The 27,802-nt window shown below is 39.6% G+C and overlaps 1 protein-coding gene across 2 annotated transcripts in view; it reads right to left on the bottom strand.

Annotated features, from left to right (window-relative positions):
* CCDC141 (coiled-coil domain containing 141) overlaps nucleotides 1-27,802 on the bottom strand; it is a 222,600-nt gene that overhangs the window by 118,078 nt on the left and 76,720 nt on the right. For both annotated transcript variants that reach the window (XM_033230994.1, XM_033230993.1), the window contains exon 5: nucleotides 11,125-11,378. In XM_033230994.1, coding sequence (XP_033086885.1) covers nucleotides 11,125-11,378 — 254 coding nt within the window. The remainder of the gene's footprint in view (nucleotides 1-11,124; nucleotides 11,379-27,802) is intronic.

The raw sequence follows: 27,802 nt of genomic DNA, 5'->3' as shown, positions 1-27,802 counted from the left end.
TAAAGATATTTGTCTTTTCAATAGATGAGGTAACAGTTCAATAGACAGTTCAATAACTTGCCTAATTTCAAACAACCAATAGGAGGAAATTCTTGTAGGTAAGGACAGAAATGCCAGTGTCAAAATTCATACTATGCAATATTTTTCCTGCTTATTATATACATCTGCAGCAATAAAGGATTCTGGAGAAGAGAAGTGGCCTATATATATCTCATTAGGCTATATTTATGAACATTCTTAAAATAAAAACCAAAATGCAAAGCTATGGTTATAGAACCCAATTTTAACACCGAATTAGGTCCTGTATACAATCAGGGGCTCAGTGAAAATAGTTCATTAGAGAGGAGAATGAATGTGTGGGTCAGACCTGTCAGAAGGAGTCCCTGAGAGCAAGATGCCAGCTGCGGGCAGTGGTGACAGCAAGAGCAGGCTGAGAATTTCACTTCTCAAATGACATGTGCCAAAGATAGGACTGAAAGATGGGGCATGCAAGCAATAGAAAATCCTCTCTGATGGTCAAGGATAAACAATGGAGGCATCAAGAAGGTGAACTTCTGCTGCAGCCCAAAGCAATGCATCAGAATGTCATAAACCACTGCAGCTTATTTTTCTGCAATTTGTTCTACAATCTGAAATCAGATCTTTATCTTTATTATGCTGGAGGAGGTGAACTAGCAATAAGCAATTCAAACCACCTTAACAGAAATGCTTAAGGGGAGATGAAAATCTCATCAAATTACTTTCATTTTCTTTTCCACGTGCAGAACTTGCTGAATAACCAGGTTCTATTAAGGACAAAACACTAATAAAGGAAAAAAGCATCAGTTATTTATCTTCTTTAACCCAAGACTTTTTGACAGTCTCTCTTGCAATTACCAAAAATACACACATACAGAGAAATGCTTTCAACTGTAGTTGATGGTCACAGGTGACAGTTCTAATGCCTGCTTTGATTTTGAAGGCATGTTTCCATAGGGCTTTGGGTTTTTTTCTTCTTTTTTTACAGTAGGGGAACCAGTTGTATTTTGTATTAGACAATACAGTCAATTGAGCTCTGGACTTAACTAGCAATAACCAGATTTGAAATATCTGTTTGGTCCACTAGGTGATTCTAATGCACATTAGAAGAGATGCTAAAGCTGTGTTGCTGATGTTTGCACCTGCAGACTTGGGAGGAGGGCAGAAAAAAAACAATTACTGCCAAAAACGTGGATTGGGTTTCCATTTTTAGATGCATTCTGGGACTGATCTAGTTATTGGCCTGTTACTATTTGGACTTAGAGATTCCAGGAGGACAATGCTCACAATTTTCTTCTGTAGAATTTGGGAGCCCTTTGTGAATTACTGAAATCAGCTGGAAGGTATCTGTATCTCCTCAACAAATTCCAGTATCAAATCCCGGTATTCTCTATTGAGGGGCAGTAGGAAAGCTAAAATATGTTATTTTAAGGCAAAACTTGTTACTTTATGAACAGCTTTACATACAATCCTTTTTCCTGTCTAGAATAATAATTTTATGTGTTTAACTATTCTGACTTGTGTTAGCATATAATTTCTCTTCTTACATCTATATTTCATTTAAAAAAAAGGCAGTAAGGACTTCCCTTCTTAACATTGCCCACAACAATTATCTGTGTTTAGGTAGGCTCTTTACTTCCAACTACTTAATGGATGGAAAGTTATTTCGTCCAATGGACAAAATCAGTACAGTAGAAGTCTCTGGACTTAAATTTTATTTCTAACATTACCTCTGACTCATTGAAAATAACTTCCCCAGCAGTGGAAAGAAATTGTTTTTCAGGAGAGGAAACAGCCCCATCCAGTGTCTTGGCAATGTGTATCCCTGCCAAAGATATCGAAGGCATGGTTTTCCCAATATAACTTAAAGTTCCACCCTAAGTGATCTTCAGCCAATTATATTCACTGTGTGTGTAAGATAAAGGGAGTGAGAGACGGACCGACAGACGGTACAGAGCTACTTAGGAGTGGGACCAAAGTTTGACATTTTCCTTTTACCTTCCCATTTCCTAGGTCAGGCAGCTTAATGTATTTCCTACCAAAGTTTTGGCCTGAACCTCTGGTTGTTGGGAAAAACAATGAATCAGAAACTGTCATATAGACAGAATAAATAACTGGTAAATGTTAAAAGATGTCTTCATCTTTTTAAAGCATGCCATTTACTGTTTGCTTAAGAGTCTCCCTACAATATTCATTAAAATTAATTCATCCTTTTGGGTTGTCTTTGGGATTGGATCATGAGAATGAGGGAAGAGGGGAAAATGATTTCTACTCACTGGCTAGTTTGGGATGGTGGCAGGAGAAAAGAGAAGCCAATGATCACCAGGGACAAACACCAGGGGTAGGGAAGGAAAAGAGCTTAGAGAGGTAAAAGGAGATCCACAGACAGCCCCAGGGCTTAGCAGATAGGCAGCAACAGCTAATTCTGTCATACAACGGGCATGAGGATTAGAAGCAACCACAGAGCCTTCCCCAGGGAGCACACACACACATCACTTCTGAGAGTGAATGTGGTCACAGTGTGTCCCCATCCCCCTTACCAACCGACTTGGGGGCTTCAATAACCAAAATGTTGGTAAGCCATCAGTTCAACTGAACAGTATACAGGAATGACCTAATTTAATGAAAATGTGATCAACTATAATAAGTATAAGTGACCTAGAGAAATAGCTAAAGGGCGGAGAAACTTCAGAAGTGGAAAATTGGTTTTAAACTCTATCTTCCAGCTAAAGCTGACCTTTTGAGTAAACTAGACTGGATATAAAGACATGAAATGGTATTTATGCCCTGTTCATATCAGAACATTTTAGAAAGTTAAGACTATCTAGTGGTTTATGGAATTGGTGTGGGATGTGGCCAGTGTGTCTGATTTTGTAGGCTAGTGATTATCCAGTAAAGCTCAGAAAGTGACCACCAAAGTATGTAGTGATATGGTGAACATTTGAAAAGTATTGAGCACCTACAATATGCCAAGCTGTGCTCAAAGCATTTTAAAATGTATATTTTTTATTTTTATAATAAATCTATAGGTAGATACTGTTATTATCCCCATTTTATAGAAAAAGGCACAGAGGCCAAGTAACTGGTCCAAAACCACATACCTAGTAAATGTAAAAGCTAGGATTGGTATCCATGCCACCTGCACCAGAGTCCCTCTGTTTCAACCTTTGAACTGCAGTGCCGTTGGAAGCAATAGTCATTCGCATACATTCCAGTTAGAAAAGGTTTTTTTGCTGTCAAAATTACATGATCCTTCTACAAATACTATCAGATCCTTTGCATTTACTGTTGGCGTGCCCTAGAGAGAATTCTAGAGACAGACTGCATACCAAAATGAAATTCTGTGATAAATTTTCATCTGTGGACAGTGGGACAGTCATTTATACCTGTTACTGACCCAACGGTTTGATACCAGTGTCACCAAAATAATGCAACCCTTATTTTGGCCTTATGCCAGCCAACGTATGAAAGCTGCCTTCAGAGGACTTTTTTTTTCCTTTTTTTTTTTTTTTTTTTTTGAGGCAGCAGCTCACATTTATTGAGAGATGCAAATGCATGTATTTTTAATGCAATCACTAGAGATTTAGGAAATACTAAGTTAAACAACAAGACCAGATTTGCAAACATGAAAATAAAAGGTAATGCTCAAGACTGACCAATATGGTGGGAACTAGTACTCAACTCCAACTAGTTGGAGTCAAATTTAAACAACTTTTGTGGGGGTAATTTGACAAGGTGGATCATGGGACTTAAAACTTGTTCACATTCTATCAACCCCCAATTTCCACTTTTGGGAATAACACTCTTTATCCAGGAATACCACCTCTTGGAATATGAAAGATACACTCAAGAATGCAACTGAAGAGGCTCATTATGCGTCGTCACAATCATGGGACCAGGACTGACATTTTGTGGATGTAAATGTTTCAAAGTATTTTCACTCACACCTTCTCAATTATTTTTCACAAAATCTCTTGGTGATAGGTTTAGTATCTCCATTTCAAAATTTCCAAAGCAATAGATAAGAAGCTCAGGTAAGTCAAGGAACTTCCAGAGAAGGACTTTCAAAATTATGCATTTAAGCTGTTCAATCATTCAAGTTCTAAATCCTAGTTAGAAGGCGGCATCCTATACAAGAGAATACACTCACATGTGCCTGTATGGGTGCACAGTTTTACAGATGTCCACCAGACACAAGATTGGTGCCCAGAGGCTATGCTCATATATGTCATCTTTAATATCATTTAAATTGCCCATTGACAAGGAATATACTGCATGATTATGATACACATTTTACTCAAATTATAAAACCACAAAACCTTCTGATGTGAATTCTATTATCCTTCCTGCCCCTAAAGATGTATAACCCATATGTGATCTGGGTAGTAAAAAGAGATTGTCTGCCCTCATGTCTTAATTCTCCTAGACGTCCTTGACACTGTCTTGTACACACAGACCATGAATAGCTTAGTTTTAATATATTTGTTTGTCTCACTTATGCCTGATTGGAGCAATTGAGAAAAATTACATTCATAAATCTTCTTGCCAAGATAATTAATTATGCACGAAGTACTTCAAGCTGCTTCTGATTTTCATTAATGAGGCAGATTATCGACAAAATAAGATGCTGCTGGAGCTGAAAAGAAAGGTCAGCTGCTTATCTTTAAATGTAAAACAAGAGTGCATTTTTACATCTGAAAAACAATGATGAAAGAACATGCTATAATTATCTGTATGAGGCGATCACATCCCAATTAAGATAGGAAAGTATGTGGTTTTCATTTACTGTTTTCCTGCAATTGATGTGAATCCTAAGTCCCCATCATGCTGGTCACTTAATTTCTTTTCCAAAGGAGAATTCGCTGAACTATTATAGTTCAAAAGCATTAGGCCACAGCACTCAGAAACAGAGAAGCACTAAATGTATCTTTTAAATGGCCCTTACGAGAGAAGACACATCACATATTCAGACATCCACATTATTATTCATCAGTAATCTTTGCCCTATTTCTTTATGTAATTTCCCTTTTTCTTAATTGGTTAAAATGATTGACAAAGTTGATATTTCATTAATGTAAAGATTGATAGCTCCTGTGTTCACTTAAAATAAGACAGAACTGACAAAAAAAAAAAAAAAAAAAAAAACCTTTGCCCTCCAATGAAATGTGGTTCCATATGTTCTAGAATTATCAGGTAGATCATTCAAGAACATGATAACTATAAAACCCAAATTGCGAACTGAGTGACAGTCAGCTCAGTGTCCCTGCTGCAATTCTTCACCATTGTACCATCAACAACACTTTAGAACATTCAGGCCGGGCACAGTGGCTCATGCCTGTAATCCCAGCACTTTGGGAGGCCAAGACCAGCGGGTCACTTGAGCCCAGGAGTTCAAGACCATCCTGGGCAACATGGTGAAACCCCGTCTCTACTAAAATGCAAAACATATAGCCAGCGTGGTGGCGGGTATCTGTAGTCCCAGTTACTCGGGAGGCTGAGGCACGAAAATTGCTTGAACCCTGGAGGTGGAGGTTGTAGTGAGTCGAGATTGTGCCACTGCTCTCCAGCCTGGGTGACAGAATGAGACTCTGTCTCAAAAAGAAAAATAATAATAATAACAATAATAAACAGAAGTTCAGAAAAACTGAAAAACTCAGGTGAGATAATTTCTGTTTATACATACCTGGACTTTAAAGTGATTCCTTGTTCATATAATTATCAACAGAGTAAGCATTAATTATTGTTTATAATATTAAGAAATCAAAGCAAATCTATCTCCTTATTAATAAAATACTGTTTAAATTGTTTTATATTCAAATAGCAGAATACTACACACTTATTAAAATTAATTGCTCTACTTAAACACAGAATATGTTTCTGATTTTTTTCAATTTAACAAAAAAACAGGTTGTAATACAGTATATATAGGCTAATTCAATTAATTTTCATTTGTTTGTTTAGTTTTTTATAATAAATGTGTGTGTGCCTGTGACTATGCTCACACTTGGATAAAAGTCTAGAAGGTAGCAGTATGCCAAATTTCTAGTAGCAATCTGCATGGACGGTGATCGCTACATTTTAACAAAGAAGCATTTTTAAATCACAAGCAGAAAAAAAGATACTACTTTTTGTTTTAAACTATCAATTCAGTGCCCGTTGAACAAGGGTAGCTGTTAACATTATTAAAGCAACTTTTATTTTATCACATCCTGTGAACTCAAATAATAAAACTGGTCTTCAATCTGAGACCAATCGTCATCTGAGCATGACATTGCGGGGCGAGGAGTGGGGAGAGTATGTAACATGTTGGGCCTTCACCATCTTTTTCAGACATGATGGTAACAACTGCTAACACTAAGATAGTAGTTGGTATTATTATTCATATTTTTACAGAAAACTGAGCCTCAGGGAAGTTAAATAATTGCTGTTACTCAGCCAGTAAGTGGTGAAGCTAGGATTTGAACCCAGCCAACAGTCTGGCCCCAGGTTCTGTACTCTTACCAACATAAAGAGACAATACTTAGCTTTATTAACTAACTACTCCAACTGCTGTCACTGCTGTTAACAAGAGAAAATATCACATAGGTGTTTTAAGATTCAGAGTCCAAATTTTATTTTTATTTTATTTTTTGAGACAGAGGGTCTTACTCTGTCACCCAGGCTGAAATGCAATGGTGCAATCTTGGCTCACTGTAGCTTTGGCCTCTTGGGCTCAAGCCACCCATCCATCTCAGTCTCCCAAGTATCTGGGACTACAGGAGCATGGCACCACGCCTGGCTCATTTGTGTGTGTGTGTGTGTGTGTGTGTTTTGTAGATACAGGGTTTTGCCATGTTACCCAGGCTGGTCTCGAACTCCCGGGCTCAAGCAATCTGCCTGCTTACTCTGTTGATAATTATATGAAAAAGGAATCACTTTAAAGTCCAGGTATGTATAAGCACAAATTATCTCACCTGAGTTGTTCAGTTTTCCTAAACTTCTGTTTATTATTATCATTATTATTATTTTTCTTTTTGAGACAGAGATTGCTCAAGCAATCTCACCTCCCACAGTGCTGGTATTATAAGCATTCACCACCACACCCAGCCTAAGAGCCTAAATTTTATATTTAAGGAAATGACTATCTTGTTTATTGACTGGTTATATTTACTATAATATTGATTATTCTTATTATAATTAATTTTTGTTCAAGTGCTGTTAGGAATGGAGTCTAAACGAGAGTCTCATTCCCTTAACCGCGAATGTGCATTCTTAAATCCTAACTATACTTGTAACAGCCTCCAATAACTAAACAGTATTAAGAGACCTAGACATGTATGACAACAGTAATGCTACATCTGGGGGAAAGAATCTGGGCTGAATGAGAAAGCTTTCATAAGTTGTAAGGTTTAACCACAGAGAGGGAGGGCAAAGAAACTAATATTTATTAAGTCCCTCTTAAAATGCTATGCATTGTGCTACATGTTTTGCACATTATTTCATTTAATCCTTATAACAACTCTGTGATTTAAGTATTATTCCCAATTAAAGATGAGGCCCATTAAAACAGCAATGAGATACCACAACACAGCTATCAAAGTGGTCAAAATCTGGAACACTGACAATGCCAAATGCTGACAAGGATATAGAGCAACAGGAACGCTCATTCATTGCTGGTGGGAATCCAAAATGGTACAGCCTCTTTGAAAAATAGTTTAGCAGTTTCTTACAAAACTAAACACACTCTCGCCATATGATCCAGCAATCGAGTTCCTTGGTATTTATCTATATAAATTGAAAACTTATGTTCACATAAAAAGCTGCACATGGATGTCCACAACAGCTTTATTCATAATTGCCAAAATTTGGAAGTAACTAAGATGCCAGTAGATTAACGGATGAACAAACTGTGCTAAATGCAGACAATGGGATATTTATTGATTTATTGATTTATTTATGTTATTTGAGACAGAGTCTTGCTCTGTGTCACCTGGACTGGAGTGTAGTAGCATAATCATGGCTCACTGCAGTCTCAACCTACCAGAGTCAAGGGATCCTCTGACCTCAGCCTCCTGAGTAGCTGGGATCACAGGTACACACCATCACACCTGTCTACTTTAAAAAATTTTTTGTAGAGACAGGGTCTCCCTGCTTTGCCCAGGGTTGTCTAGAATATTATTTAGCGCTAAGCATAAATGAGCTATCAAGCCATGAAAGGACATGGAGGAAACTTGAATGCATATTACTAAATGAAAAACGCCAATCTGGAAAGTCCTGTATGATTCTAACTATATGACATTATGGACAAGGCAAAATTATGGGAACAGTACAGATTAGTGTTTACCAGAGGTTAGAGGGAAGGGAGCAATGAACAAGCAGAGCACAGGGGATTATTAGGGCAGTGAAAATGGTTTCCATGATGCTATGATGGTGGATGCATGTCATTACACATTTGTTCAAACCCATATGTACGTGGAATTGGACATTTGGAATGTACATCATCAAGAGTGAACCTTCCTGTAAACTGTGGAATTTGGGTGATAGTGATGTGTCACTGTAGGCCCATTGATTGTAAACAAGCTATTCTGAGGGGAGATGCTGATAAAGAGAGAAACTGCACATGTGGGGGCAGGGAACATATAGGAAATCTCTGTACCTTTCTCTCAATTTTTCTGTGAACCTAAAAGATCTCTAAAAAATAAACTTTACTTTTTAAAAAGCACCCCTCCCAAGAGCATTCACCTCTAAAACAAAATGAGACCCCGTAAGTTAGAGAACTTACCAAGTCAGAAATCTTCTACTATACCTTACTTAACTTATTAGCAAATATATTTTTGCTTTCCAGGTTTAGCAAGGGATTTAGATTTCCTTTAAGAATGTGGCCGAGTTAGAATGTTCATTTTGAATCTTCTAAATTTTCAGGTGATTTTTTTCTTTTCTTTTTACTACAGAGGATTCAAGTGGATGATTACTGCCATAGTCATGGGGCAGAAAGGCAAAATTACTGTTTTAAAAATAAATAAAATTACTGTAGCTATTTTCTCATTATTGGGAAATTGTTCTGTTTGGGAAGCCTCTTTGAGGAGGTTTTTTTTTTTTTTTGGAGAGAGAAGGTCTCTGTGTTAATCCAGATAAGAGATGTTGAGGTTTAAAATACAAATACTTCTCTGTATGATAAAGCAAGAGGAGTTTTTAATGTATTTTTGGAAGCACTAGAGGCAGGGGCTTGGGGTTGTAAACACAAGAATTAAGAGATAAAAGGAAGGTTCCTTTAAGGGGATAGTAGCTCTGGGAACACAGTGGCTGGTCAGGATTAGGGCAGAGAGAGACAGAGAGGAGCAAGGGAGCTAAAATACACCCACTCATGCTCGGAAGGACAAAGAACTTTGGAAACAGTTGTCTTACAATTTTAAGTTTCTTGTCCTGAGGATTAATTTCCTTCTTGTTATGCCAGAGTCATCAGGAAAAGACCTTTGCATTGGACGATAATGCTTTGGGAAATGAGCATGTGAAAGTGCATGTCAGAGTGTATAATGGCTAGAGCAGAGTCTGCAGGTCAAGCATAGCAGAAGCAGATCAGGAGGAGTGGGCAGCAGTCAGTGTAAAATGATAAAAGCAAGGTAGCTTAGAAAGTGTATGGTGACTTAGAGGGCAATGGCAACCAAATGCAAGCAGGAGAATACATGACTGACATCTGCATTTGGGTCTCTGCTCTATGCCACTTTCTCGGAGAGGCTTCTTCGATTCCTTCTTTGATGAAAAGTTGACCAACACATGTCAAAATTCATTACGTTATTCGATTTCATCATCAGGTTTATCATTGTACTCATCATTTGTTTATTATAAGTCCTCATCACATTAGAACAATGGTTCTTAACTGGGGGTAATTTTGTCCCCCAGGGAACATTTGGCAACGTCTAGAGACAGTTCTGGTTTTTCACAACTGGGGATGTTGTACTGGTATCTCGTTGGTAGAGGCCAGCAATGCTGCTCAGTATCCTAGAGTGTGCTGGACAGGACAGCCTCCCACAACCAGGAATTACCTAGCACCAAATGTCAATAGTGTGAAGGTTGAGAAACACTGAATTAGAAGAAAATTTCCTAGAGGAAAAAGGCACCTTCTTGTGGTCTAGTATATCCCCAACACTTATGATAGGAACTGGTACATAGTAGGTGCTCAATAAGTATTAACTGAAAGGCTGATCATCATTTAGGCTCTCATTTTTCCAGCTTGAAATAAGAACCAGTTTCTTCTGGATTCATATGCGCTTCCAAATATATGAATGTCTCTTCAATTTGGATGGAGCAATAATATTAAACATATGGAAAAACCTCTTTCCTGTGTATCTAGGCCAGGAGACCTCCCTCCACATAATTTCTCCCTAAAAATTCCTTCCACTTAATCTGTACAGATTTAAACATGGAATTAAGACAATCAGAAGTGTTGTGATAAACTTCTCACTTATTTGCGTTGGGGGTTTGCAAAGAGAGTTCTGCCCACTCTTCACATCAAATAATTGTAGCAGAAGAAATCCATGTCAAGCACATTGACAACCCATCAGAAATGTGCTCACAGCCTGGGTAATGAGCTCTAATGAGCCTACAAACTCATCAACCCCCAAAGCCCTCTGACCACAGATCCTGCAGCTATGGGCCAAGGTCATATTTCTTGATTGGCATCAGACTACTCTTCTAAGAACATTATCTCTATTTTGGGCTGACAGACTTTTTTTACTGATGTAAGCAGCAATCTAGCACAATTTGGCAGCATCATGCCTCTTCAACTTTTAAGAAAATTGCAATTAACATTTCAAAATGTTAAAGAAACATGTCTAAAAGTAGTGACCTGGAAGGAAGGAAGAATCCGACAATAGAATACATTCATTCTCAAAACTACCCACAGGTGTTCTCTCATTTATAAAATCAACAGTATAATGAAAAAATGCATACATTTGATTTTATATTACTTACAGGGAAAAATAACATGGTAGTTTGGATGAAAGCTTTTTGGACCAAAGACCAAAGGATTTGACCATGAAGACTGACGAACTGCCCCAGGGAATGGTTAATCCATATAACAACTAATCAGCTGAGACTGTAACATCATCCAATGCGCCTTTGGGTTACCTGGTTTTCTTGTTGGTCCCACTGACATATCTGCAGAACCTGACTCAATTCTTGCCACTGTTGCTTCAAGTACTTGTCTAACTGTCTTCTCCTGTCTTGTAGAAGTTCAAGAAGGCTGTCAATCTTCAGACAGCTGCTATGAGCTCCCTGAATCAACTCAGGATTCACATTAGGTCCTTCACACTTGAATTTTTCTATGAAGTCAGTGAGTTGTTGACTTTTGTTTAAAAGGGCTAAAGACCGTTCCAAGAGTTCTAGAAGAAAATTAGAAAGAAGAAAGAATAATGATATTAGCAAGCTTTTATACAGCAATATTTAGACTCTTCACAATGTAAAATATATGTAATTTTGTGTTAATAAAAAACAAGTTGTGCTGCAAGGAATTAAAATATGTGGACAGAAACTGCCTACAGTACTTCAAAGAAAAACCTGGTCAAACACCTTAGCCTAGCAATTGTGATAGTGCTAACTGCCAACTGATGGGATGCTTTGTTCAGCAATTGTGTGATTCAGGACAGGGAGTAGAAAGAGCGTGGGATTTTGACATTGCTGCAGTTTTCAGCGGTATGATGCTGGGTAAGTGTTCTACATTCTAAGGTGATTGGACTAAAGCTGAGGTTTAAAGGCTAGTGCCTGGGATGACCAAACAAAAACTCAATAAATGTGGTGGCCAGGTGCCCAAATGTCAGGGACTACAGCAAAGTGGAAAATACTTGCTAAAAGGGTCAGCTGTCACTCAGTTCTGCCGAAATGTTGACATGAAGAATATGGGTTCAGTGTTGATGGAGCTTCCAATTATTAAAAGAGTTTCAAATGCAAATTTTATATGAAAATTCTGACTTCTAAATCTTTCATAATTCATATTTTTTAATTAAAAAATCACAGGATAATGAAGCATAGATATCTCTCAAATGGGCTACCAGTATGTGATCTCTGGAGTAAATAGCATTGTAAGTTTGGATAACATCTTGTAGAATTGGGATGTTAAGCCTAGAAATTGAAGAACTACTAAAGGAGAAAGTGTAGGAAGAAGAAAGAGTTGAGAATAGCACATTGAGGGGCATCTACACTTGGGGATCAACTGAAGGAGCAGTTGGAGAACTATCCACTCTCCATCAGGCAGAAATGAAGGAGTTGTCCATGATATCCCTCTCCTTCATCCCGCCATCATCAAGACCTGTTGATATTACATGGTATCTGGCATCTGTCTACTTCTCTCTATCCTCACCATGGAAAGCATCATTTGTTGCCTGGATGTACAGTCTTCTCTTAATTGTATCCTCTCTCCAATCCATCTATCAATGTTCCAGACTTTAGCCACAGCGATCTTTTCTAAACATAGCATCTCTCTTTTTCTTTCTTTCTTTTTCTTTCTTTTCTTTTTCTTTCTTTCTTTCTTTCTTCCTTTCTTCCTCTTTCTTTCTTTCTTCTTTCTTTCTTTTTTCCTTTCTTCCTCTCTCTCTTTCCCTTTCTTTGTTCTCTTTCTTTCTTTCTTTCTTTCCTCTCTCTCTCACACACACATGCATGCACGCACGCACACACACACACATACAGTTAAACAATGGCACCCCATTGCCTTAAAATTAAAGACAGACCCCTTAATGTAGATTACTATGTCTGGCATGGTCTAGTCTCTTCTTTCCTTTTCAAATTGTCTCAATTTCTCAATTTTTCATTCTTCTTTAAAATCCTCACACATGCTATACTCCCTCCTGACCCTGCACTTTTCACTATGTCCACTCACAGGGACACCATTCTCCTCAACACCCTCCTTCGTTACCTTTACTGTACTCATACTTCGTGTCAACTGTCACTTCCTCAAAGGACAAACCAGATGGGATCAAATACTCTCATACTTGATGTCTGTCTTTGCCACTAGGCTCCATTGCAACATGAGGATAGAGACCATGACTGCATCTAGCACTTAGCACGGTGACTGGTACAGGAGATTTGCTATCATTTTTGTAGAATGATAGAGTGAGAACAAATATTTTGAAATGTGGGGGGAGGAGACTGGGAGAGCTACAGATGTTAGAGATCAGAAGTTCTCCAGAGATGTAAAAAAGAGAAGTTGAGAAGACTTTGAGTTTTGTGATGGAAACAGAAGCCAAGTTACCAGGGTGAGGAGTGAGAAGGCAATGAGAAGTGAGAAGAAAGTGAGCTGAGAAGTAGGAAGGCAACAAGCAGGACAATCTTTGAGACATTTGTTTTTATAAGAAAAGAAAATGCTAGGATAGTATCTTGAGAGAATAACAGGGTCAAATATACTGTTTTTTATTATTATGATTTTATTTTCAGGATGGGGGAACTGTGGAGAACACTGGGAGAGTAAGCATCTTACCAAGTCTGACACTAATAAAAATGGACTGAACCGGTGCTGAAACTCAAGACTTGTGATTAGTATAACTCAGTGTTCTTCCACTATAGGGACACACTCAACTTCAGCATTCTCACTTTTGGCAGTTTATTATGATGTAGGCTGAGGTAGTTGGGCCAGTTTTCTCTTTCAATTGACACCTTTTTTTTTTTTTTTTTGGAAAGCCGGAGGAGAGAATAAGATAAGTGAATATACTGTAAAAAGGTATTTTGAGATGAAAAGGAAATAATTTGAAGTAGTTTATTCCACATGACCTAGATCTGTCCTGTAAAATATTAGCTAGTAGTATCTGCTCTGAATGACAGTGTGATTATGTCCCCTGGGCAATTTGATTGTGAGTCAACAATGCAAAGAAACAAAAGACAAAAACAACCACAGACTTCAACCAGGTCAGAAGAACGGGAGAATGTAGATAGCATAAGAAAAGTCAGGGAGAACATCATAATTCAAGTCAATTTCTTTGGAAAAAAGAAATGGAAGCAAACATGAACAAGATGGGACTGAGGGTAGGGTTCAGGAAAAGATCTATCTGCTCAGAACAAGTTCTTACAGGGAGGTCCAAGACACAACTGGAGAAACGAGTTATAGCAGGCCTTACCTATCAGACTGAATAGTTTAATTTGTATATCCTTAATGAAGTAAGAAGTATGATGGAGTCTCCTTTTATATAGAGAGAGAAATAGTCTTTTTCCTTTGCATTGAAGAGCTTGTTATGATATTGTGAACAGCTACACATAAACATACACACACATACAGACCACACATGAGAAGTTTGGGAAGGCAACAGGGTCTCCACAGGGTTTCCTTCCTTCCTGTAACTAATTCTTACACATTAGACTTTCCAAATGAGAGAGGGAGGCACAACTTTAGGTCCTCAAGGTATTGCAGACTAATGGTCAACCTGTTCTGGTTCCCGTGAGAACACGAACAATTAGCCAAAATTACAATTCACATTTTTCTTTCCTGGTTTTCTGTTTCACCTTCTGCCAAAATAATATAACAACTACCACATATTGCCACGCACACAGCCTCCTGAGCCAGTATTAACTTGTAAAATGTATCCAGGCTGAGTCAGTCTGTTACCTGCCACCACGATGGCTGTTGAGGTGGATGGATTCTTCCCTCAGTTTCCTCTGCCAGTTCCCTCAGTCTTTCAGTTTCTTACATTTTGCTTCTTCACAGTTTACATTTTCCTAGCTATTTATTCCACCAGTTGATCTTACAAAGTGATGTGTTTTTCCCCAAGGGTAAACTGTCTAGATATATTGCGACCTTCAAGAACATCTTTACAATTTATTTTAAAGATTGTATATCAGCAAATACAAAATTCTTCTTACTGACACAATACCTTGTGATGTGAACTTAGAAAATAGTTGATAAATTTTCATTAATTGTTTTGATGAATTTTCAATCTATCTAAAAAATTATCATTAAAGTTCACAAAATACATCATATTTTATATTAATACCTCTATAATTTGCCACAATTATTAAGTATAAATAACCAATTTAAGATGGTATAATAGGTATACACAAGGTGGATAGGTTTATAGCTTGTTAAATAAACTTTCCAAATGAGTACTTTATAAAATCCATCAAGGTCACCATCTTGGTCCTGAGATAATGTATGATATTTCTTCCTAATACTTCAAAAAATATTCTAAATGTTCCCCAGTGGGATGGTTTCTCTTGAACATAATTAATGGGTATTTTCAAATAGAGACAAAAGTACAGATAATAGTATAATGGGCCACCAGGAATGTATACCCTAGCTAGGTTTAAGATAGAAAAAACATTCACAATTGCTGGCAAGATGGCTGAATGGGAACAGCTCCGGTCTGTAGCTCCTAGATAGATTGACACAGAAGGAAGGTGATTTCTGCATTTCCAACTGAGGTACCCAGTTCATCTCATTGGTACTGGTTGGACGGTGGGTGCCGCCCACAGAAGGCGAGCCAAAGCAGGGTGGTGTGTCACCTCACCCAGGAAGCACAAGGGGTAGGGGAATTTTCTTCGCAACCCACAAACCAGGAGATCCCCTCCGGTGCCCACCCCACCAGGCCCCTGGGTTTCAAGCAAAAAACTGGGCAGCCATTTGGGCAGACATCGAACTAGCTACAGGAGTTCTTTTTTTCCATACCCCAGGGCACCTTGAACACCAGCGAGACAAAACTCTTCACTCCCCTGGAAAGGGTGCTGAAGCCAAGGAGCCAAGTGGTCTGGCTCGGCAGTTTCCACCCCCACAGAGCCCAGCAAACTAAGATCCACTGGCTTGAAATTCTCGCTGTCAGCACAGCAGCAGTCCGAGATCGACCCGGGACGTTCGAGCTTGGTGGGGATAGGAGCATCCGTAATTGCTGAGGCTTGAGTAGGCAGTTTTACACTCACAGTGTAAACAAAGCCACCGGGAATTTCGAACTAGGGGGAGCCCACTGCAGCTCAGCAAGGCTGCTGTGGCCAGACTGCCAGATTTCTCTTCTCTGAGCAGGGCATTTCTGAAAAAAAAGGCAGCAGCTCCCGTCAAGGACTTAGAGATAAAACTCCCATCTCCCTGGGACAGAGCACCTGGGGAAAGGGGTAGCTATGGGTGAAGTTTCAGCGGACTTGAACATCCCCGCCTGACAGATCTGAAGAGTAGTGAACCTCCCAGCAAAGCATTCAAACTCTGCTAAGGGTCAGATTGTCTCCTCAAGTGGGTCCCTGACCCTGTGTATCCTGATTGGCAGACACCTCCCAGTAGGGGCCGACAGACACCTCATACAGGAGAGCGCTGACTGGCATCTAGCAGGTGCCACTCTGGGATGAAGCTTCCAGAGGAAAGATCAGGTGGCAATCTTTGCTGTTCTGCAGCCTCCACTAGTGATACCCAGGCACACAGGGTCAGGAGTGGACCTCCAGCAAACTCCAGCAGACCAGCAGCAGAGGGGCCTGACTGTCAGAAGGAAATCTAACAAACAGAAAGGAACAGCACGTCCACTCAAAGACCTCATCCGAAGGTCACCAACATCAAAGGCAAAAGGTAGATAAATTCGTAAAGATGGAGAGAAACCAGTGCAAAAAGGCTGAAAATTCCAAAACCCAAATGATTCTTCTCCTCCAAAGGATCAAAACTCCTCACCAGCAAGGGAACAAAACTGGATGGAGAATGAGTTTGACGAATTGACAGAAATAGGCTTCAGAAGGTGGGTAATAACAAACTCCTCCGAGCTAAGGGAGCATGTTCTAACCCAATGCAAGGAAGCTAAGAAGCTTGAAAAAAAGGTTAGACAAATTGCTAACTAGAATAACCAGTGCAGAGAAGAATATAAATGACCTCATGGAGCTGAAAAACACAGCACGAGAACTTTGTGAAGCATACACAGTTTCAATAGCTGAATCAATCAAGCAGAAGAAAAGATATCAGTGATTGAAGATCAAATTAATGAAATAAAGAGAGAAGACAAGATTAGAGGAAAAAGAATAAAAAGGAACAAGAAAAGCCTCCAAGAAATATGGGACTATGTGAACAGACCAAATCGATGTTCAATTGGTGTACCTGAAAGTGATGAGGAGAATGGAACCAAGTTGGAAAACACTCTTCAGTATATTATCCAGGAGAACTTTCACAACCTAGCAAGGCAGGCCAACGTTCAAATTCAGGAAGCACAGAGAACACCACAAAGATATTCCTTGAGAAGAGCAATTCCAAGACATACAATCGTCAGATTCAGCAAGGTTGAAATGAAGGAAAAAATGTTAAGGGGCCGGAGAGAAAGGTCAGGTTACACACAAAGACTAACAGCGGATCTCTCGGCAGAAACCCTGCAAGCTGGAAGAGAGTAGGGGCCAATATTCAACATTCTTAAAGAAAAAAATTTTCAGCCCAGAATTTCATATCCAGCCACACTAAGCTTCCTAAGCGAAGGAGGAATAAAATCCTTTAGAGACAAGGAAATGCTGAGAGATTTTGTCACCACCAGGCCTGCCTTACAAAAGCTCCTGAAGGAAGCACTAAACGTGGAAAGGAACAACTCATACCATCCACTGCAAAACAATAATAAACTGTAAAGAACATTGACACTATGAAGAAACTGCATCAACTAACAGGCAAAACAACCAGCTAACATCATAATGACAGGATCAAATTCACACATAACAATATTAACCTTAAATGTAAATGGGCTAACTGGACCAATTAAAAGACACAGACTGGCAAATTGGATAGAGTCAAGACCCATTAGAGTGCTGTATTCAGGAAACCCATCTTACGTGCAAAGACACACATAGGATCAAAATAAAAGGGTGGTGGAATATTTACCAAGCAAATGGAAAGTAAAAAAAAGCAGGAGTTGCAATCCTAATCTCATAAAACAGACTTTAAACCAACAAAGATCAAAAGAGGCAAAGAAGGGCATTACATAATGGGAAAGGGATCAACGCAGCATGAAGAGCTAACTATCCTTAATATACACGCACCCAATACAGGAGTACCCAGATTCATAAAGCAAGTTCTTGGAGACCTACAAAAAGACTTAGACTCCCATACAATAATAGTGGGACATTTTAACACCCCACTGTCAATATTAGACAGATCAATGAGACAGAAAATTAACAAAGATACTCAGGACTTGAACTCAGCTCTGGAACAAGCAGACCTAATGGACATCTACAGAACTCTTCACCCCAGTTCGACAGAATATACATTTTTCTCAGCACCTCATCACAATTATTCTAAAATTGACCACATAATTGGAAGTAATATACTCCTCAGTAAATGCAAAAGAATGGAAATCATAATAGTCTCTCAGAACACAGTGCAATCAAATTAGAGCTCAGGATTAAGAAACTCACTCAAAACTGCACAACTACATGGAAACTGAACAACATGCTACTGAATGACGACTGGGTAAATAAGGAAATGAAGGCAGAAATAAAGATGTTCTTTGAAACCAATGAGAATGAAAACACAGCATACCAGAATCTCTGGGACACATTTAAAGCAGTGTGTAGAGGGAAATTTATAGCACTAAATGCCTACAAAAGAAAGCAGGAAAGATCTGAAATTGACAACCTAACATCACAATTAAAAGAACCAGAGAAGCAACCGCAAACAAATTCAAAATCTAGCAGAAGACAAGAAATAACTAAGATCAGAGCAGAACTGAAGGAGATAGAAACACAAAAAAAGCCTTCAAAAAATCACTGAATCCAGGAGCTGGTTTTTTGAAAAGATCAACAAAATACACTGCTAGCCAGACTAGTCAAGGAGAGAGAAGAATCAAATAGACACAATAAATAAAAAATGATATAGGGGATATAACCACCGATCCCACAGAAATACAAACTACCATCAGAGAATACTATAAACACCTCTATGCAAATAAACTAGAACATCTAGAAGAATTGGATAAATTCCTGGACACATACACTCTCCCAAGTCTAAACCAGGAAGAAGTCGAATTCCTGAATAAACCAATAACAAGTTTTGAAATTGAGGCAGTAATTAATAGCCTACCAACCAAAAAAAAAAAGTCCAGGACCAGACGGATTCACAGCTGAATTCTACCAGAGGTACAAAGAGGAGCTGGTACCATTCCTTCTGAAACTATTCCAAACAATAGAAAAAGGGGGAATCCTCCCCAACTCATTTTATGAGGCCAGCATCATCCTGATACCAAAGCCTGGCAGAGACACAACAAAAAAGGACAATTTTCGGCCAATATCCCTGATGAACATCGATGCGAAAATCCTCAGTAAAATACTGGTGAACCTAATCCAGCAGCACATCAAAAAACTTATCCACCACGATCAAGTCAGCTTCATCCCTGGGATGCAAGGCTGGTTCAACATATGCAAATCAATAAACATAATCCATCACATAAACAGAACCAATGACAAAAACCACATGATAATCTCAATAGATGCAGAAAAGGCTTTCAACAAAATTCAACACCTCTTCATGCTAAAAATCCTCAATAAACTAGGTATCAATGGAATGTATCTCAAAATAATAAGAGCTATTTATGACAAACCCACAGCCAATATCAAACTGAATGGGCAAAAATTGGAAGCATTTCCTTTGAAAACTGGCACAAGACAAAGATGCCCTGTCTCAACACTCCTATTCAACATAGTATTGGAAGTTCTGGCCAGGGCAGTCAGGCAAGAGAAAGAAATAAATGGTATTCAAATAGGAAGAGAAGAAGTCAAATTGTCTGTTTGCAGATTATATGATTATATATTTAGAAAACTCCATCATCTCAGCCCAAAATCTCTTTACGCTGATATGCAACTTCAGCAAAGTCTCAGAATACAAAATCAATGTGCAAAAATCACAAGCATTCTTATACACCAATAACAGACAAACAGAGAGCCAAGTCGAGTGAAATCCCATTCACAACTGCTACAAAGAGAATAAAATACCTAGGAATTCAACTTATAAGGGATGTGAAGGACCTCTTCAGGGAAAATTACCAACCACTGCTCAAGGAAATAAGAGAGGACACAAACAAGTGGAAAAACATTCCATGCTCATGGATAGGAAGAATCAATATTGTGAAAATGGCCATACTGCCCAAGGTAATTTATAGATTCAATGCCATCCCCATCAAGCTACCACTGACTTTCTTCACAGAATTGGAAAAACTACTTTAAAATTCAAATGGAACAAAAAAAGAGCCCACATAGCCAAGACAATGCTGGGCAAGAAGAACAAAGCTGGAGGCATCCCACTACCTGACTTCAAACTATACTACAAGGCCGCAGTAACAAAAACAGCATGGCACTGGTACCAAAACAGATATATAGACCAATGGAACAGAACAGAGGCCTCAGAAATAACACCACATGTCTACAACCAACTGATCTTTGACAAACTTGACACAAACAAGCAATGGGGAAAATATTACCTATTTAATAAATGGTGTTGGGAAACCTGCTAGCCATATATGGAAAACAGAAACTGGACCCCTTGCTTACACCTTATATGAAAATCAACTCAAGATGAATCAATGTAAGATCTAGGACCATAAAAATCCTAGAAGAAAACCTGGGCAATACCATTCAAGGCAGGCATGAGCAAAGACTTCATGTCTGAAACCCCAAAAGCAATGGCAACAAAAACTAAAATACACAAATGGGATCTAATTAAACTAAAGAACTTCTGCACAGCAAAAGAAACTATCATCAGAGTGAACAGGCAACCTACAGAATGGGAGAAAATGTTTGCAATTTATCCATCTGACAAAGGGCTAATATCCAGAATCTACAGAGAATTTAAGCAACTTTACAAGAAAAAGGATGGGCACGGTGGCTCATGCCTCTAATCCCAGCACTTTGGGAGGCCGAGGTGGGCGGATTACGAGGTCAGGAGTTTGAGACCAGCCTGGCCAATATGGTGAAACCCTGTCGCTACTAAAAATACAAAAATTAGCTGGGCTTGGTGGCACACGCCTGAAGTTCTAGCTACTCGGGAGGCTGAGACAGAAGAATCACCTGAACCAGGGAGGCGGAGGTTGCAGTGAGCTGAGATTGTGCCACTGCACTCCAGCCTGAGTGGCAAAGCGAGACTCCACTAAAAAAAAAAAAAAAAAAACGAATTTAAAAGAAAAAAACCACCCCATCAAAAAGTGGACGAAGGATATGAACAGATACTTCTCAAAAGAAGACATTTGTGCAGCCAACAAACATATGAAAAAATGCTCATCATCACTGTTCATTAGAGAAATGCAAATCAAAACCACAATGAGATACCATCTCATGCCAGTTAGAATGGCAATCATCAAAAAGTTAGGAAACAACAGATACTGGAGAGGATGTGGAGAAATAGGAATGCTTTTACACTGTGGTGGGAGTGTAAATTAGTTCAACGATTGTGGATGACAGTGTGGTGAATCCTCAAGGATCTAGAACTAGAAATACCATTTGACCCAGCAATCCCATTACTGGGTATATACCCAAAGGATTATAAATCATTCTACTATAAAGACACATGCACACGTATGTTTACTGCAGTACTATTCACAATAGCAAAGACTTGGAACCAACCCAAATGTCCATCAATAATGGACTGGATAAAGAAAATGTGGAGGGGGCGGAGCAAGATGGCCGAATAGGAGCAGCTCCAGTCTCCAACTCCCAGCGCGAGTGACACAGAAGACCGGTGATTTCTGCGTTTTCAACTGAGGTACTGGGGTCATCTCGCTAGGGAGTGCCGGACAATCGGTGCTGATCAGCTGCTGCAGCCTGACCAGCGTGAGCTGAAGCAGGGCGAGGCATCGCCTCACCTGGAAGCGCAAGGGGGAAAGGAATCCCTTTTTCCTAGCCAGGGGAACTGAGACACACAACACCTGGAAAATCGGGTAACTCCCACCCCAATACTGCGCTTTAAGGAAACAGGCACACCAGGAGAATATATCCCACACCTGGCCGGGAGGGTCCCACGCCCACGGAGCCTCCCTCACTGCTAACACAGCCGTCTGCGACGATCTATCCGCAAGGCAGCAGCGAGGCTGGGGGAGGGGCGCCCGCCATTGCTGAGGCTTAAGTAGGTAAACAAAGCCCCTGGGAAGCTCCAACTGGGTGGAGCTCACAGCAGCTCAAGGAAGCCTGCCTGTCTCTGTAGACTCTACCTCTGCGGACAGCGCACAGCTGCAGCCCATTAGGGGAAAGAGCGGGGCGGTGCAGACGCGAACGACTCTGTCTGACAGCTTTGGGGAGAGCCGTGGATCTCCTAACGCGGAGGTTGAGATCTGAGAATGGACAGACTGCCTGCTCAGGTGGGTCCCTGACCCCTGAGTAGCCCAGCTGAGAGACATCCCCCACTAGGGGCAGTCTGACACCCCACACCTCACAGGGTGGCGTCACCCCTGAGAGGAAACTTCCAAAGGAAGAATCAGACAGGTACACTCGCTGTTCAGCAATATTCTATCTTCGGCAACCTCTGCTGCTGATACCCAGGCAAACAGGGTCTGGAGTGGACCTCAAGCAATCTCCAACAGACCAACAGACAGTCCTTCTGACTGTCAGACGGAAAACTATCAAACAGGAAGGACACCTATACCAAAACCCCATCCGTACGTCACCATCATCAAAGTCCAGAGACAGATAAAACCACAAAGATGGGGAAGAAGCAGGGCAGAAAAGCTGGAAATTCAAAAAATAAGAGCGCATCTCCCCCTGCAAAGGAGCGCAGCCCATCGCCAGCAACGGATCAAAGCTGGTCAGAGAATGACTTTGACGAGATGAGAGAAGAAGGCTTCACTCCATCAAACCTCTCAGAGCTAAAGGAGGAATTACGTACCCAGCGCAAAGAAACTAAAAATCTTGAAAAAAAAGTGGAAGAATTGACAGCTAGATTAATTAATGCAGAGAAGATCATAAACGAAATGACAGAGATGAAAACCATGACACGAGAAATACGTGACAAATGCACAAGCTTCAGTAACCGACTCGATCAACTGGAAGAAAGAGTATCAGCGATTGAGGATCAAATGAATGAAATGAAGCGAGAAGAGAAACCAAAAGAAAAAAGAAGAAAAAGAAATGAACAAAGCCTGCAAGAAGTATGGGATTATGTAAAAAGACCAAATCTACGTCTGATTGGGGTGCCTGAAAGTGAGGGGGAAAATGGAACCAAGTTGGAAAACACTCTTCAGGATATCATCCAGGAGAACTTCCCCAACCTAGTAGGGCAGGCCAACATTCAAATTCAGGAAATACAGAGAACGCCACAAAGATACTCCTCCAGAAGAGCAACTCCAAGACACATAATTGCCAGATTCACCAAAGTTGAAATGAAGGAAAAAATCTTAAGGGCAGCCAGAGAGAAAGTCGGGTTACCCACAAAGGGAAGCCCATCAGAATAACAGCAGACCTCTCGGCAGAAACTCTCCAAGCCAGAAGAGAGTGGGGGCCAATATTCAACGTTCTTAAAGAAAAGAATTTTAAACCCAGAATTTCATATCCAGCCAAACTAAGCTTCATCAGTGAAGGAGAAATAAAATCCTTTACAGATAAGCAAATGCTTAGAGATTTTGTCACCACCAGGCCTGCCTTACAAGAGACCCTGAAGGAAGCCCTAAACATGGAAAGGAACAAGCGGTACCAGCCATTGCAAAAACATGCCAAAATGTAAAGACCATCGAGGCTAGGAAGAAACTGCATCAACTAACGAGCAAAATCACCAGTTAATATCATAATGACAGGATCAAGTTCACACATAACAATATTAACCTTAAATGTCAATGGACTAAATGCTCCAATTAAAAGACACAGACTGGCAAACTGGATCAAGAGTCAAGACCCATCAGTCTGCTGTATTCAGGAGACCCATCTCACATGCAGAGACATACATAGGCTCAAAATAAAGGGATGGAGGAAGATCTACCAAGCAAATGGAGAACAAAAAAAAGCAGGAGTTGCAATCCTAGTCTCTGATAAAACAGACTTTAAACCATCAAAGATCAAAAGAGACAAAGAAGGCCATTACATCATGGTAAAGGGATCAATTCAACAGGAAGAGCTAACTCTCCTAAATATATATGCACCCAATACAGGAGCACCCAGATTCATAAAGCAAGTCCTTAGAGACCTACAAAGAGACTTAGACTCCCATACAATAATAATGGGAGACTTCAACACTCCACTGTCAACATTAGACAGATCAATGAGACAGAAAGTTAACAAGGATATCCAGGAATTGAACTCATCTCTGCACCAAGCGGACCTAATAGACATCTATAGAACTCTCCACCCCAAATCAACAGAATATACATTCTTCTCAGCACCACATCGCACTTATTCCAAAATTGACCACATAATTGGAAGTAAAGCACTCCTCAGCAAATGTACAAGAACAGAAATTATAACAAACTGTCTCTCAGACCACAGTGCAATCAAACTAGAACTCAGGACTAAGAAACTCAATCCAAACGCTCAACTACATGGAAACTGAACAACCTGCTCCTGAATGACTACTGGGTACATAACGAAATGAAAGCAGAAATAAAGATGTTCTTTGAAACCAATGAGAACAAAGATACAACATACCAGAATCTCTGGGACACATTTAAAGCAATGTGTAGAGGGAAATTTATAGCACTAAATGCCCACAAGAAAGCAGGAAAGATCTAAAATTGACACTCTAACATCACAATTAAAAGAACTAGAGAGGCAAGAGCAAACACATTCAAAAGCTAGCAGAAGACAAGAAATAACTAAGATCAGAGCAGAACTGAAGGAGATAGAGACACAAAAAACCCTCCAAAAAATCAATGAATCCAGGAGTTGGTTTTTTGAAAAGATCAACAAAATTGACAGACCGCTAGCTAGACTAATAAAGAAGAAAAGAGAGAGGAATCAAATAGACGCAATAAAAAATGATAAAGGGGATATCACCACCGACCCCACAGAAATACAAACTACCATCAGAGAATACTATAAACACTTCTACGCAAATCAACTAGAAAATCTAGAAGAAATGGATAATTTCCTGGACACTTACACTCTCCCAAGACTAAACCAGGAAGAAGTTGAATCCCTGAATAGACCAATAGCAGGCTCTGAAATTGAGGCAACAATTAATAGCCTACCCACCAAAAAAAGTCCAGGACCAGATGGATTCACAGCTGAATTCTACCAGAGGTACAAGGTGGAGCTGGTACCATTCCTTCTGAAACTATTTCAATCAATAGAAAAAGAGGGAATCCTCCCTAACTCTTTTTATGAGGCCAACATCATCCTGATACCAAAGCCTGGCAGAGACACAACAAAAAGAGAGAATTTTAGACCAATATCCCTGATGAACATCGAAGCAAAAATCCTCAATAAAATACTGGCAAACCGGATTCAGCAGCACATCAAAAAGCTTATCCACCATGATCAAGTGGGCTTCATCCCTGGGATGCAAGGCTGGTTCAACATTCGCAAATCAATAAACGTAATCCAGCATATAAACAGAACCAAAGACAAGAACCACATGATTATCTCAATAGATGCAGAAAAGGCTTTTGACAAAATTCAACAGCCTTTATGCTAAAAACGCTCAATAAATTTGGTATTGATGGAATGTACCTCAAAATAATAAGAGCTATTTATGACAAACCCACAGCTAATATCATACTGAATGGGCAAAAACTGGAAAAATTCCCTTTGAAAACTGGCACAAGACAGGGATGCCCTCTCTCACCACTCCTATTCAACATAGTGTTGGAAGTTCTGGCTAGGGCAATCAGGCAAGAGAAAGAAATCAAGGGTATCCAGTTAGGAAAAGAAGAAGTCAAATTGTCCCTGTTTGCAGATGACATGATTGTATATTTAGAAAACCCCATTGTCTCAGCCCAAAATCTGCTTAAGCTGATAAGCAACTTCAGCAAAGTCTCAGGATACAAAATTAATGTGCAAAAATCACAAGCATTCTTATACACCAGTAACAGACAAGCAGAGAGCCAAATCAGGAATCAACTTCCATTCACAATTGCTTCAAAGAGAATCAAATACCTAGGAATCCAGCTTACAAGGGAAGTAAAGGACCTCTTCAAGGAGAACTACAAACCACTGCTCAGTGAAATCAAAGAGGACACAAACAAATGGAAGAACATACCATGCTCATGGATAGGAAGAATCAATATCGTGAAAATGGCCATACTGCCCAAGGTGATTTATAGATTCAATGCCATCCCCATCAAGCTACCAATGACTTTCTTCACAGAATTGGAAAAAACGGCTTTAAAGTTCATATGGAACCAAAAAAGAGCCCGCATTGCCAAGACAATCCTAAGTCAAAAGGACAAAGCTGGAGGCGTCACGCTACCTGACTTCAAACTATACTACAAGGCTACAGTAACCAAAACAGCATGGTACTGGTACCACAACAGAGATATAGACCAATGGAACAGAACAGAGTCCTCAGAAATAATACCACACATCTACAGCCATCTGATCTTTGACAAACCTGAGAGAAACAAGAAATGGGGAAAGGATTCCCTATTTAATAAATGGTGCTGGGAAAATTGGCTAGCCATAAGTAGAAAGCTGAAACTGGATCCTTTCCTTACCCCTTATACGAAAATTAATTCAAGATGGATTAGAGACTTAAATGTTAGACCTAATACCATAAAAACCCTAGAAGAAAATCTAGGTAGTACCATTCAGGACATAGGCATGGGCAAGGACTTCATGTCTAAAACACCAAAAGCAACGGCAGCAAAAGCAAAAATTGACACATGGGATCTAATTAAACTAAAGAGCTTTTGCACAGCCAAAGAAACTACCATCAGAGTGAACAGGCAACCTACAGAATGGGAAAAAATTTTTGCAACCTACTCATCTGACAAAGGGCTAATATCCAGAATCTACAAAGAACTCAAACAAATATACAAGAAAAAAGCAAACAACCCCATCAAAAAGTGGGGAAAGGATATGAACAGACATTTCTCAAAAGAAGACATCCATACAGCCAACAGACACATGAAAAAATGCTCATCATCACTGGCCATCAGAGAAATGCAAATCAAAACCACAATGAGATACCATCTCACACCAGTTAGAATGGCAATCATTAAGAAGTCAGGAAACAACAGGTGTTGGAGAGGATGTGGAGAAATAGGAACACTTTTACACTGTTGGTGGGATTGTAAACTAGTTCAACCATTATGGAAAACAGTATGGCGATTCCTCAAGGATCTAGAACTAGATGTACCATATGACCCAGCCATCCCACTACTGGGTATATACCCAAAGGATTATAAATTACTCTACTACAAAGACACATGCACACGTTTGTTTATTGTGGCACTATTCACAATAGCAAAGACTTGGAATCAACCCAAATGTCCATCTGTGACAGACTGGATTAAGAAAATGTGGCACATATACACCATGGAATACTATGCAGCCATGAAAAAGGATGAGTTTGCGTCCTTGTAGGGACATGGATGCAGCTGGAAACCATCATTCTTAGCAAACTATCACAAGAAGAGAAAACCAAATACCGCATGTTCTCACTCATAGGTGGGAACTGAACAATGAGATCACTTGGACTCGGGAAGGGGAACATCACACACTGGGGCCTATCATGGGGAGGGGGGAGGAGGGAGGGATTGCATTGGGGAGTTATACATGATATAAACGTCATGCACATGTACCCTAGAACTTAAAGTATAATAAAAAAAAAAAAAAAGACATTTAAATATCTAGCTTTAAATTCAGTGAATATGCATTAGTCATTTAAATAAAGATGATATTAAAAAAAAAAAAAAAGAAAAGAAAATGTGGCACATATACCTACACCATGGAATTCTATGCAGCCATAAAAAAGGATGAG

This window comes from Trachypithecus francoisi, unplaced genomic scaffold (assembly GCF_009764315.1).
Source record: "Trachypithecus francoisi isolate TF-2019V2 unplaced genomic scaffold, Tfra_2.0 Lachesis_group13, whole genome shotgun sequence".
NCBI lineage: Eukaryota > Metazoa > Chordata > Mammalia > Primates > Cercopithecidae > Trachypithecus > Trachypithecus francoisi.
The sequence above is the reverse complement of the archived record's forward strand: the minus strand, read 5'-3'. Positions and strand labels throughout refer to the sequence as shown.